A 14,624-nucleotide genomic window follows, 5' to 3' on the forward strand; every position below is an offset into this window, starting at 1 on the left:
GGCTTTGAACCTGGCCAAGGAGCATGGGTGGCCAGGGGTGGAGGGGTGGGCCTGGGAACTGTCTCCCAGCTGCTCGGGCCTCCTTGAGTGATGGAGAGGTGGTGGCCCTGGCCTGCTCTAGGCCTGACACCCAAGGAAGGAGGTGGGCCTAGAGCAATTGGTGCCACAGGGCCACGACGTGCCAGGAACCTCGGCAGCAGGGTGGTGGGCCTCGCTGCCTCAGGGGCCTGAGAAACAGTCACGTCTGGTTGAAATAATAAACAGTATCAGATATGCAATCTACTAACCCAGCAGCACACCAGAGAGCTAGATATTTGTCTGGAAGTGGTGACCTCTTTTTTTTTTTTTTTTTTTTAAAGATTTTATTTATTCATGAGAGAGAGAGAGAGAGAGAGAGGCAGAGACATAGGCAGAGGGAGAAGCAGGCTCCACGTAGGGACTCCGATGCGGGACCTGATCCCGGGACTCCAGGATCCCGACCTGAGCTGAAGGCAGGCGCTAAACCCTGCAGCCACCCAGGGATCCCCAGTGGTGACCTCTTTGAAGCGAGTTTTGGTTATGGTTAAGACGTGAGACCTTGCTCCCGCCCATCTGAGCTATGGAGGGGCAGGGTTTATTTAGGTCATGAGACTTTTTAAGGAACTGGAGGCCAAGTGAGTGGAGGAGCCATTCAGGATCCCTGCGCCATTTAGGGGGACACCCTGCTGAGAGCATCCCTGTCGTAGTTTCCTACCACAAATCCAGTGGATTAAAGGAACACAAATTATTATTATTAATTATTATTATTATTATTATTTTTTAGGAACACAAATTGTTGAGTTACAGTTCAGGAGGTCAGAAGTCTGACATGCATCTCAGTGGGTTGAAACTAGGTTAGAACTAGGGTGGTGGCAGGGCTCTGCCTTCCTGGAGGCTGTCCGGCAGAATCTGTTTTCTTGCCTCTTCTGGTTTCTGGAGGCTGCCTGCTTTCTCCAGCAGGGCTTTTCCATCTTCAGAGCCACCAGTGGCTGTCCGGTCTTTCTCACCCAGCATCACTCTAGACTGACTGTCCCCCCGTCTTCCACGTGGAAGGGCGCTGATGGTTACATTGGGCCCACCGAGACTGTCTGGGGTGATGTTCCTGCTGTTATCCTTGTATTTGTCATGTATCCTATCATATCCACAGGAGCCAGGGAGTAGGACGTGGTCACTTTGGGGAGCATTATTTTGCCTGCCACGGTCTCTGCCCTGTTCCGGGGACTGCGAGGAAAGGAGCCCCAGCTGGGCTGGGAAATCGGCCTCCTCGCCCTGGGGCAGCCCCCTGGGTCGCTGTGTGGTTCCCTCTCCCTCCTGCCCTCCCTGGGTTGCTATGTGGTTCCCTCTCCCTCCTGCACCCCTGGGTCACTGTGTGGTTCCCTCTCCCTCCTGATCCCCTGGGTGGCTGTGTGGTTCCCTCTGCCTCCTTTCCTAACTCCACCTTCAGCGACAGGCTGCCCTGTTACTAACATCTCCCCCAACCCCTGCACTTCTGAGTGGTCAAAATGCTTGTTAAATAAAGCAGTGTTTCTCTTCCTCAGCACTATTGACATTTGGGGTCAGGTTTCCCTCTGTCGTGGCGGGCTGTCCCATTCACTGTGCAGTATTTAACCACACCCCTGGCTCTACCTTCTTAGAGCCAGTAGCACCCCCCACCCCAGCTGTGTCAGCCAAAAATATCTCTGGACATTGCCAAATGACCCCCAGGAGACAGGTCACAGATTGAGAACCAATGACATAAAACCTTTGATGTCTATCTTCCTTGCTAGATTGGAAGCCCTGAGCTGGTGACACCCTGTGTCTCTTGCTTGCCTCTGTGTCCCCAGCACCTGCCTAGAGCTTGGCATTTAATAGATGCTCAACATATATTGGTTGAGTTAATTAACGAGTCTGTGTTAATTTTCCTAATGAATAAATTAATCCATAAAAAATATGAGTATAAAATAGACCCCTGGTTTCCATAGACTGGCCACCTGAGAATCACCTGGGGAGCCTCTTCAGAAGTCACATCCCTGGGTTTTGATCACAGAGAGCTGGGGTATAGCCTGATGTGGTACAGCCTGGTAGTCCTTATTGGCAAGGAGGCTTCGTCAGTTCCACAGAAGGGTGGAACTACCATAAGATCCAGCGATTCCACTGCTCGGAATATACCCAAAAGAATTGAAAGCAGAGACTCAGATATCCATAGCCGGATTGATCACATAGGCCAAGTAGTGGGAACAACCCAAATGACCATCAAGAGATGAATGGATAAAACCAAATGTACCTACACACAATGGAATATTATTCAGTCTTAAAAATGGAATGAAACCTGACACGCTGCAACATAAATGAACCTTGAGGACATTGTGCTAAGTGCAATAAGCTAGTCACAAAAGGACACATATTGTATCATTGCACTTGTATGAGGTCCCTACAGTAGTGAAATTCATGGAAACAGGAAGTAGAATGGTGGCTGCCAGGGGCTGGGGGGAAGAAGGAGTTAGTGTTTAATAGGTATAGAGTTCCAGTTTGGGCTGATGAAAAAGTTCTGGAGATGGATGGTGGTGATGGTTGTACAACAAGATGAATATACTGAATGCCACCGGACTGCATACCTAATAGTGGTTAGGATGGTAAATGTCCTGTTGTGTATATTTTATTACACATACAAGTGCTTTCTTCCAGCCAGATCTGGAAGTGAATAGTGTGGGAATGGGAGGGGACAAGGACTTAGATGGCTTCTGATGGCCATTCTTGACCTTCCAGCGTGGTTGGGAAGCATCCAACTTTGCTGATGTCTCTAGAAGGTGTCCCATTTTCTGGGGAAGGGGTGTGTGTGTACATGTTTTACTCTGGATGCCAGGCAGGCTGCCTGCATGGAGGCCACACAGCTTGTCCGTAGGAGCAGCTGCTCCCTATCTCCAGCCAATTCTTGCCATGTGGGATGCCTGGTTATGGAGAAAAGTCCAGAATCTAGATTTGCATGGGAAGTCTCCTCATGATTTCAAATCTTGACAGCTGGTTCAGTGAACAGGCAAACAAACAAGCCATGTATGGGTCAAGCAGAACAAGTCTACAGACGTCTGGGGTGGTGTGTTTTCTCAGAGCTTGTAGACTTGGGCCCCATCTAGAGAAATCTCCATTCCTACTCCTCTTACTCAGTGCTCCATCACTTCTGTGGCCTGACACCATTTTTTTTTTTTTTGATCCCTGAGAATTTCCCTGGCTTTCAATGAACCCCAAAGGAAGGTTTACACACAGAAAGGTGAGGGTCTAGAGTCCATTCAAGTTGGGGTCTTGGCTCTGCCATTAAAGAAGACCACTTGCTTTCTTCCCCATGCCTCAGTTTCCTTATCTGTCAAGGGGAAATAATAATAGTTCTGCCTTGTAGACTTGAGGCTTAAGAGAGTACATGTGAGTGGCTTGGCCCAGAGCAGGACTTGGGGATGGGCTCTGCTGTGTGTGCACGTGTGTGTTGACCCCAGCTAGAGGAAAGAGCAACTATGGCATTTAATAGGCCATCAGCTGGCAAGTTGCCCAACCTTAGACATTTATTCTTTTATCTGTGCCATCGGTCCAGTGATCCTCTAACTCAAAGAGTCATTCTGAGGATTAATGAGATAGTATTCAAATGGTACCTGGCCAAAGCAAGTGCCCAGCACATACTTGCTGTGCCCCTTGGAGTCTGAGGCCTTTGCCTCCTGCAGAGACTTGAGGGGAAGGAAGATAGGACAAGCAGAGAGCAGAGAAGGGACACCCCCACCACCCCAATCAGCTCCCTCTCCTACTTCCCAGTTCTCAGGGTAGGGGTCCTGGTCCTGGCCTCAGAAGCTGATCTACTCACTAATGGGAAACCCAGCCTCAGCCTTCCAGGACAGCAGGGTTGATAGGAATCCTCATTCATGGAGAGCAGCTCCCTGTCAGCCCTGGGGCACATGCTGGGCCAGGGTGGGTACAAGCTAAGCTCCTCCTATATCCCTCAGTTCACTGGCTGGAGAAAGGATCCCAGGCCTGCTCTGGGAGGGTTAGAGACTAGAGGCATGCACACCCCCTCAGAGCAGGGAGCAGGCCCAGGGTGCCCAGGCTCTGCTCCAGCTCCTGCATCTCTAACTGGGCCCCAAATTCCACAGGTATTGAGGTGTTGACTGCATGAAGGAGAGTAAAACGCCCCTAAGATCCCCAAATCCTGAGGGTTATGTGACTGTTAGCTAGGTGGTATCTGAATCTGCTCTGGGGGTGGGAGTGGGTGATGGCATCTCAGTCCCTTGACAGTCCTGGTCACATGACACAGAGAGGCCTCCAGGTCTGAGGCCCAAATGCTGGTGGGCTCAGGGACACAGGCCTAAGTTGGTGCTTTCCCTTGCTATTTGCACACCTGAACATTCTGACATCTGTCCGCTGTCCCACGGATAAGGAGTAGTGTGGGTGATGGGAACACCCTGTGCATATACCTCATTCAGCTCTGCATGTCCACTGCATACTCGTTATGTGTGTGGGTTCATTATGTTTGTGTGTCCATCGTGTGCGCATGTGCATTACACGTGCATGTCCCTAGTGTGTGTCTGTGTATTACATGTGTGCCCATCATGTGCACATGTGCTTTACAATTACATGTGCATGTCCCTAGTGTGTGCATGTTCATCACACGTGCACACTGAGGCAGGACAGGGTCCTTCAGGAGTCCTTCCAGCTTTGAGAATGCATCCTCTGAGACCCTGGGGGCTTGTGGGTACCCTGAGACAAGTGGAAATCGAAGTCCCTGCTCCCAACATCTGGCCTCCAGTTGGGGAAGGGGACTTTTCACAGAAAACAAAAGGACAAAATGAGGCAGTGAGGCGGGGGGGCTGTAGTGCACTCACATGTGGATCCCTTCCACAAGGACTTCCTGAGCCCAAAGGTGATACTAAGTCCAGCCCCTGCCGTAGGCAGGTCAGGGTCTAGTCTTGGGCCAGAGACCGACTGGGCACCCAGCGGACCTGAAGAGCAGGGGAACATGTTGACAAAGAATAGGGCACCTGGGTGAGGGGCGTAGGCCTGACTGTGCGGAGAGAACACACATGCTTGGTGCTGGCCAGGAGGGAGCGTATGTACCTGCTGGGGTTTGGGGTGTGTCACTCACTTGACCTTGAGCCCATGAAGCTGATGGACAGGCTCACTGGAATGGCTCTGGAGCCTTGGTCAAGACCAACATAGCCCGACATCTTTTCCCTCCATTTCTGCAGGGGGTGGAGGAAAGCGCAAGGGGAAAAGCAAGAAGTGGAAGGAAATCCTGAAGTTTCCTCACATTAGCCAGTGTGAAGACCTCCGAAGGACCATAGGTAAGCTGTCCTGCATGGAGGGGGCGTGGGAAGGGGCTGGGAGGGGGAGCAAGGAGCCTGTTGACCACCAAACTCTTTGTGTAGTGAGTCAAATATGAACCAACTGGTTCACACAGCACAGTGATTCCAGATAGGCACTCCAAGCTGACATCCTGGCCAATTGACATAAAGATGAAACTGACAGGGACGCCTGACTCTTGATCTCAGCTCAGGTCATCAAGCCCTGGGTTGGGCACTACGCTGGGCGTGGAGCCTGCTGAGGATTTTATCCCCTTTACCCCTCCCCACAACTCCTCTCTCTCTAAAAAAATAAATAAATAAAGGAAACTAACATTCATTAAATATTTGATGTGTGCTGGGCAGGATTATCTCCCAATTGCCCTTGGAGGCAAATACTGTTTTTTTTAGTCCATCTTTCAGATGGGGAAACTGAGGATCTGTAAGTGCTCAAAGTTGTACAGCCTGTGGGAGGATGGTGGAGGTGGGCCAGACCTAGCACTGAATGCCCCTTCACAGCCTCCCCCCTTCTTTCCTGGAGCCGGTGGGCTCTGACTTGAGCAAGCAGGCTTTGGGAGCTGAGGTCCTGGTGAACATCTGAGTTTCCTTTCTGTTGTTGAGGGACTGGCACAGCCCAGTCCTCTTTATCCAGCACCTGCACAGCCAAGCTGCCTCTAACAGAGCCTTGCTTCTCACGGGGCTGGCACAGCCAAACTCACCGAATGAGGACGCAGGGCTCCCAGGGAAGGGGCAGGCAGGATGGGGCTCCTCCACACTGGTGGGGGCCCTGGTATTCTCCTCGAGTGCCCTGCGGTTGCCCCCTCACCACATGAAGGCTTCTTATCTGCTCCTGACTGTTGGAGGTCATGGGCATGTGAACCACTTCTTATTATACTCAGATCCATTGAGCACTGGACACAGGGTGGCCCTGGCACCCAGAACTCTGTGGGCCTAGCTGCTCTTGGTAATTCTGCCTGGGGCTGTGGGTGAACTGCCCAGTGCCTGCCATGAAATGGGAGGCCACTCACAACCACTTAGCTTTTCTGAATGGCTCTTCCCCATGGCCTGGCCCCCACAAGTTTCCCAGGCCAGACAGGACTTAATGGCATCCCAGGCCTACTCAGTCCTTGCTACTTGGCTCACCTTCCAGATTCTTCTGCTTTTCTGTGACAGCAAGTGACTGATTTGCTTTGTGTGCCCCACCTGCCCACCATGAAGGGAGGAACTCAGTTAGTGTTTATCAAACAAAAGGAAGCCACCTGTACCACATGAAGGCAGATGTGAGCAGGTGAAGAAGGTAGGTAGGGTGCTAAAGCATGGGGAAATGTCCTCAAGACCTGCCTGTCAGATCAGATCCCCCACGGTGTTCTTAGGGCCAGTGGAGCTGGCCTAAGGGATAGGGGTCTCGGTTCAGACAGACTTGGGTTCAAATCCCATCCTCTCTATGAGCCCCTTGATGAATCACTTAATCTTATTGACCCTTCATTTCCTCAGGGGGAAGGAGTGTTCATGAACCCAGTCAAACAAGATCATGTGTGTTAGGGGCTTCCCTGGAACCCTCCTCAGGAGTCCAGGACACCTTCCCTCCCCTTAGCACTCCAGCTTTCTTCTTGGAATGCCCAGCAGCCCCCACTCTGCTGTGTCCTTCCCATGCTGGGGGTGCTGTGTCCACCCTTGATGCTGGAGGCACATGGGGCAGGGTGGGAAAGAAGATGGACACATCTCCTGGGGCTGGGAGAGTTTTGCCAGCTAAACTCCAAGTGGCTTTCAGAGCAAAGGGAGGAAGAGCCTCTCTGGAGTCTGGCCACTATTTCCCTGGGGCCATTTTGTTCTTCGTGCTAATTTAGACTTGGAGACAATAGAGCCTAGGGGTGGGGACCTCAGTTGCTATGGTTGTCATACACCCTTGGGGAGACAAGTCCTCTCTTGTCCAGGATGAGCAAGTTCACCAGAGACCGGAATGTCTGTCCTAGGTGCTGAGCCTGGTTTTCCTCACTGGGCTCAGTGAATGGCTCCCACTCATGCTTACAGCCAAAGGACTGGTGCAAGAGACCTTTCTGGGGTGCTAATTTGGAGGAGGGAGTTTGAAATAGGCAAGACCACTGCCCTCCCTGAAGTGGGGAGCTGTGTAGAGAGGTGAGGTAATTGGGTGAGAGCCAGCTTACTTGGGAAGTGTTGGCCACAAAGCTTGGTCTTGGGAAGCCATTTGCTTTTCTGCCTTTGGGTAGATTGCCCACAGGTGGCGGTACCAAGAATGCCCTGTGGGGCACAGTCAGACCCCATGACCATTTCCTCAGAGAATTCGACTTAGCTCCCTGGTGAGGATCTTTCAGTGCACACTGTCCTCTTCTGTGGGAGCACCCTGCCTCAGCTGTCTGCTCACCTCAAGTGTGAAAGGCTCTTCAGGCAGGATCCTTTAAATTCACCAGGGTGTACCTGGTACCATGGTTGGGTGGATGAGTGAGCAAAGCATGGAAGGGTGTGAGGAACACTGAATTTATACAGTGTTTCCAATAAATGGAAGAGTACTGAACGCTGTATAAGGGCTTTCCTGTAATTGCCATGAGGGTTAAAGAAATGGGAGCATTCTGCTATATTTGATTAATGTGTTTCTTAAAAATATAAAACATAACAATATGAAATGTAGGACTTCGGTTGCGGACACGCTAGAGTAGGTGCGCCTTCCCCTACCCTTCCACCAAGGACAGGCAAAAGCTCTGGACATTATATATGAAACAAATAGCTGAAAATTAGGAAGTGGGGAGAAGAAGGCAGATTGACTAGAGACTCAGGGATGTGAGGAATGACGTGCCAGCGAGCTCCTAGGTTCTCTTCTGTCTCCCTTATTCACAGGGACCTAGTGCTGGAGAAACTCACAACCCAGAAATGCTAATGGGTGCAGATAAAAATGAACCCCCTCCCAAGAAAAACAGAACTCAGCCTGTTCTTTTTTTTTTTTTTTTTTTAAGATTTTATTTATTCATTCATGAGAGACACAAAGAAAGAGAGAGGCAGAGACATAGGCAGAGGGAGAAGCAGGCTCCCTGTGGGGAGCCCAATGTGAAACTCAATCCCAGGACCCCGGGATCATGCCCTGAGCCAAAGGCAGATGCTCAACCACTGAGCCACGCAGGTGCACCTAGCCTGTTCTTTCTAACCAAAGCTGTGGAAAAGGGGCACAGATCTGAAAAGACAGCTAGAGCGGTCACTCTTCTGAGCTGGTCCCCACCAGTGACGTGGGTGACTCACTTTCCCTTCCTGCTCACTTAGCCTGGTTCCAAAGACCCAGTGCCCACTTCCTCTCTTCTCTCAGATGCTGTTCTGATCCTTCGAGGTGAACCAGCCCTGCCCCTCCCAGCCCCTCCTTCCAAAGCCAGACCCTCCATACCCCACCCTGCGTCCTTGTTCCCCACAAGGCTTCCAGGCATTACCCCAGAAGCACCACACATGTCCCTCACCTTCCGGTTGGCCTGGCCCGCCTCTCACTTCCAGTTTGGGGTGTCTGGGATCAGAGAGGATTGAGCTGCTGCTTTTCTCAGTCTGAGGACCCCACCCCACAGGCTCCATCCCCATCTGTCCCTGTGTGTCCATACACAGGCCTTTTGGCAGGGCCCACTCCCCGGGGAGCGGGGGAGAAACGTGCGTGCTGGTGTGTGAAAATGGATTCTTCTGTTCCCCTGGAGGGCATTGAAAAGACTCTGTATGTGAGGGAGCAGTGTGAAGAGAGGCCCGGGGAAAACAGGAAGACAGCCGTAAACTGTGGGGCTGCCTCTCGTGGTAGTGGGTCTCCGTGCCTGGGCCTCTCTGAGTGTTCACGCTCTGGCCTCTCTGCTGGGGTCCTGCTGGAAGTCTTTCTAGAATAAAAATCTCATTTCTTTTCTAGACCAATATGCAAACCAAACAGTGGTGAATGCCGCATTTATTTTTCTTGTGGACCCAGGAGCTCACTTTCTGAAGCTCTTTGGGAGGATGCCCCAGGATGGCTTTGGGCCAAATGACAGGGCCCGGAGGTGGGCCCTTCCTTTGGGCCCAGAGGTGGGCAGGCTCCTCATCAGAGGGCAGAGCAGAGCCCATGAGAACTCGGGGACGCTGTCCCCTCCTGACAGCCCAGGACTGTGGTCAGGGGAGGCTACTCCCTCTCTTGCCCTTGGCACTGCCCTGCACAATCAGAGGCCTGGCAGCCAGGGGAGACTTAAAACACGAAAAGTGTAGGCCATGAAGCCTGTTGAAACAGCCATGCTCCATCCCTGCCTGGAGTCAACCTCAAAGTCCTTACTGTGACTTGTGAGCACTCGGGCCACTGGGCAGAGCCTAGGGACCCCTTCTCAGAACACTGCTCTTTCTTTACTGAAACAAAATATAGAGGGTTACAAGGGAAAGCAGTTCTTTTCAGATTCAGTTTTTAGATACTTTTCAAATTTATGATATTGGAAAATATGTGTTTCTCTGTTAAGACATTAAATAATAACGTCCAATAGCTGGTCTCACGGCTACTGTAACTGCATTTGTGATGAGCAGAAGTGACATTTCCAGATTCTGCAACAGTGGTGTTATGAATGGATGAGCAGTTCCTGTTGTTGAGCGGTTCCTGGCACCGTTGACATCACTGTTGGCTGTTGTCGACGTTCGTGACTGAAGGAAGTCCTGGTTTTCAGGGAGAGGCCAGTGAAAGAGAGATGACTTCTTTCTCCATCCAAGTCCATGGACCCCCCCTAAATCTTATCCATAGGCTTCTTGGCAGTGTCCTTGCCATCCCACCCTACAGAAGCCGGCCCTCACCTTTGTTTCTGGTCCCTCCCTCCTGCCCCATTCATGAGCTGCACGGGGCACCTTTCTGTTCTCCAAATACCCCTAAGTGTGTTTCCAGCCTGGAGCCTTTGCACCTGCCATTCCCTCCACCTGGAATGCTCTTCCCTACATTTTTCCAGGGAGCCAGTTAGGTCTCACCTCAGGTAGAAGCCTTCACCACCAGCTTCTAGAAAGGAGGCCCATGCTCCCAATACTTGCTGCCTGTCACACAGAGCAATTTCTTAATGTTCTTTGCCCATAACTACATCTATAATCATCTTTTGTTTAGTTGTTGACTTGTGTATTTCCTGTCTCCCCAACTAGACTGGGCATCCCACAACTGGAGTGACTATGTCTTATCTGGTTCACCAGAAGAACAGTGCCTGGCTCACAGTAGGGGCTCACTAGATATCAGGTGAATCAAGGAGTGAATGAGGTGTGCAGTAGTGGGAGTCAGGGCTCTTTAAAAAGATAGATGACACATGTTTGCCATATTCAAGTTTGACCTAGCCAGCGCTCTCCACTTAGAGTCCTGGAGGTTTGGACTTAGGAAGCATCTGTTCTAGCACCCCTGCCCCAACTCTTACTCTGTAGGTCAGGAAGCTTCATATACTTATAAGACCGGGCCTTGGTCTCACATCTACGAGGTAGGGGAGGCCAGCCACAGTGGCCCAGGGCCTCTTTCCTCTGCAGTTTGATTAGTCCTCACAGGGATGTGAGGTTTTCAGAGTTTCCAGCTCAAGGAACTGAAAGCATCTTATCCAACCATCCATTTCAGACCTGAGCAGATAGGCTCCAAGAGTAGAAGTGACCTGCCCAGAACAGTCTGGACCCCAAGGCCCTGAGCTATGGCTTTCCACTCCCCAGCATCATATCGACTCATAAACATTTTGGGCATCAGCCCCCAACCAGTGTTCAAAGCAGAGAGGTTCATTTGGCACCAAGAAGGATAGACATTTCTGCTGGTCTTTTTTGGTTTTCATTTTATCTCATGAGAGTGGGTTGCATGTTCATTTGGTTGCTTGACAGGTATTTATTGCACACTTACTATGCACCACCCACTGGGGAGACAGGTCTAGTTCCTGCTCTCCTGGAGCTCATTCATGGCTTTGCCCAGGAGACTGATGGAAATAAAGAGGTGATAACAAATCAAGAATGTTGTGTGATGGAGGAACAGGATGCTGAGCCAGAGAAGAATTGAGAGTCTCTATCCATCAGGAACATTCCTGGAGGAGGAGCATCACTCTGAGCCTCCCAGGGCATCTCTTTGTGTGAGATCCCTGAAGGCATGGATCATGTCCTTTCTATCTTGAGGTCTCCATGGCTGGCACAGTGAGTGGATGGATGGATGGGTAGGTGGATGGGTGGGTGGACAGATGGATGGATAGTGGCTGAATGTCTCCCTACCCAGCCCAGAAACCAGACCTGTGATTGTCAGCAGTGAGTATTAAGACAGAAACTCCCTGCTACACATGTCTGCTTCCAGTGTGAGCCCAGACATGAGCAACTGACTTCAGACAGCCCTGGTGGACGGTAGGCAGAGCACAAGAGGAGGAAGGGGTTCTCTAATGTCTGCTCAAAGCAGCATCAAATAATGACATTATTAGTTAATAAGCTAATTATTCTCGTAATTAGAGAACCCAAATCAAAGAAGTTCTCAGAAAGTCCAACGCTGAGAAGGCTGGAACGTCATTGTGAAGATAAAAGATTGTTGAGGTCTGCAAATATTCCTCAGTGACGCAGAAAGTTCTGTTGGGCAAAAGTGTGGCATTTTTATTTATTTAGTTCAGGCTCATTGCGTACTTTATTCTTTCATTAAAAAAAAATATGAGGGGTTTGAGTGAAAGAGTTGATTATTCCACTGTTTGGCAGTATTTCTGGAGGAACTGTCCAAAAGCCATATAATAAATCAAGGCCCCCTCCCCACCCCCTGGCGGGACTGACGTTCACGAGGAGGCCATTCACAGCAAGTAGCTGCTGTGGTACCCTGTGCTCTCACAGACAGATGGGGGACATTTCGTTTGCCTTGTGGGACAGCCTCTTGCCAACGCCTTAACTCTTTCCAGGAGCAGAAGTTCTAGGCTGTAGGGGGTTCCTAGAAGTAGATTTAGATTCCTAACTTAAAAAAAGCAAACCAACAACAAAAACCGCCAACACTGTAATAGCATGAGGATTGCCTTGGACTATCTAGTGCCTGATTATTCACTCGACATTGCTTATGGTCCTTAAGGAAAAAATCAGCCTATAAATACTTGTGGAGACCCTAATATGTGCTGGGCAGTGTTGTAGGCACAATGGCCATACCATTGGCTGTGGAAGCCATGCAGTCTCATGGAGGAATGTCCATCATTGGCACTGGTGGTCAGTGGTGGCTCTGCTGGCCCCAGCCATGTGACATTAAGCAACTTGCTTAATTTCTCTGGGCCATGGTTTTGTCGTCTGTAAAATGGAAACAGTGATGCCAGTGCAGTAGAACTGTTGTTAGGGCCGGCAGAGTGCCTAGCACATGCCATTATTTCATTGTCATTGTCATCATCATCATCATCATTATTGTGGCACTAGTGGTATGAGGGCAAAAGTAAGGATCCTTTGGAAGGGCTTGAAAGTTTCCCGAAGAAGCGGAATTGACTGCAAATGATGAATGGGGCTAGCTCTTTCTGTGCTGACATCACATGGATCCAGTCCCCAGGGACCCCTGCCTTGGGGTCATCTGCATCCTACTTTTCCTTGAGCCCCTGCCTCCAGGCTCCTTTTTCTGGAGGCCCACCCTGATTTTTGCAGCCCTCAACCCCACAGCACATCTTAAGAAGCCTATAGTATTGCACCCTGCCCTGACCCCTGGTCTGCTGGGTCTCTTGAAAGGACATGTGGATGTTCTAGAAGGTTGCACCCCAGAGTCCTAACAATGGTTACCCCATGGGAAGGTGTGGAGGTCAGAGGGGGACATCAGCTTTATCTGTAAGGTGGTTTTTATTTATTTTTCTATTTCTATTTATTTTTTAAAAGATTTTATTTATTTGACAGAGCAGAAACAGGGAAAGTGGCAGGCAGAGGGAGAAGAAGCAAGGCAGCTGTGGAGCAGGCAGCCCAACATGAGGCCAGATTCCAGGACCCTGGGATCATGACCTGAGCCAAAGGCAGACAGTTAACCGACTGAGTCACCCAGGTGCCCCTGTAAAGTGCTTTCTTAAAATTTATTTATTTATTCATGAGAGACACACACACACACACACACAGAGAGAGAGAGAGAGAGAGAGAGAGAGAGAGAAAGGCAGAGACACAGGCAGAGGGAGAAGCAGGCTCCATGCAAGGAGCCCGATGTGGGATGTGGGACTTGATCCCGGGACTCCAGGATCATGCCCTGGACCAAAGGCAGGAGCTAAACCGCTGAGCCACCCAGGGATCCCTGTAAGGTGGTTTTTAAAAAGGAGAATGCATTGGCATGTTATTTGTGTAGTTGAATGAATACTGAATCCCCAACCTGATTCCACAGCGGGACAGAGGGACAGTGACACCATTTCCTTCTTTCCTTGTTGACTTTGTGTCCCTTACTGAGTCATGGGCTCCAGGAGGATGGTCAGAGCTTCATCCTCTGTGCAGATCTGCAGGACTGTGGCTGAGGGGCTCCTGCTCTGTTCTGCTTGGGTGCTGGCAGGCAGGAACCCTGTAGCCTCTGGCAGGTGGGGTCCAGGGCCCCTGGCCTACGAAGGGAAGCCCAGGCCCAGATCAGCCCAGTCTGACCCTGGAGTCCAGCCTCCTCCTGGCTGCCCAGCTCTGCTTGCTGACCAGCAGTGGCCCCTTCATCCAGCCTCCAGTGGTCTGTCTGCACACTGGTAGTACTCATGAGTGTTTCCCTTTATCCTCTTCCTTTTTTTTTTTTAATTTAAAAGGTTTTATTTATTTATTTGAGAGAGAGAGTGAGCAATAGCAAGAGAGAGGATGAGTGGAGGGTGGGGAGAGGGAGAAGCAGACTCCCAGCTGAGCAGGGAGCCTGACGCGGGGCTCCATCCCAGGACCTGAGATCATGACCTGAGTCTAAGGAAGACGCTCAACCAGCTGAGCCACCCAGGCGCCCTCTTTCTTCCTCTTCCTGTGTGGAATGAGATGCCTCGGGTGCCCCCTTCACCCCCTAAGCAGGGATGCAACAGGGAACAGCCTCCCTTTCATGCGCCCTTCCTTGGGGGCCATTGGTTCCCCTCCCCCGCCTCAGGTACACAGAGAGTCTCGCAAGGAATCTGGGCTCCTGGGCTGGGTCCCACCCCACCTGAGGGCCTGCGTGACCCAGTCCCCCTAGGCCTGCTGGCATGTGAGCTCTTGATTTCATCGTCAGGGAGACCAAGTCTTTCTGCAGACGTCATTCCCGTCCTTGGGGTGATAAGGGCGCGTCACGTCTGCCATTCTGCCACTTACCATGCTCTGATAAGGCACAGCATCTGCTCGTCCTTGGAGGGCAAGATAAATTTAGATGTGGCGGATTTAGAACATCAGGTGACCTGTTTGCAGCTGTAGCTCTCAGGAGGAAGA

General features: G+C 50.9%; 1 protein-coding gene across 3 annotated transcripts in view; it reads left to right on the top strand.

Moving 5' to 3' along the window:
• GRK5 (G protein-coupled receptor kinase 5) overlaps window positions 1-14,624 on the top strand; it is a 212,199-nt gene that overhangs the window by 93,700 nt on the left and 103,875 nt on the right. For all 3 annotated transcript variants that reach the window (XM_025467402.3, XM_025467403.3, XM_035707738.2), the window contains exon 2: window positions 5,220-5,315. In XM_025467402.3, coding sequence (XP_025323187.1) covers window positions 5,220-5,315 — 96 coding nt within the window. The remainder of the gene's footprint in view (window positions 1-5,219; window positions 5,316-14,624) is intronic.

The sequence above is a fragment of the Canis lupus genome, chromosome 28, assembly GCF_003254725.2.
Source record: "Canis lupus dingo isolate Sandy chromosome 28, ASM325472v2, whole genome shotgun sequence".
NCBI classification, from domain to species: Eukaryota; Metazoa; Chordata; class Mammalia; order Carnivora; family Canidae; genus Canis; species Canis lupus.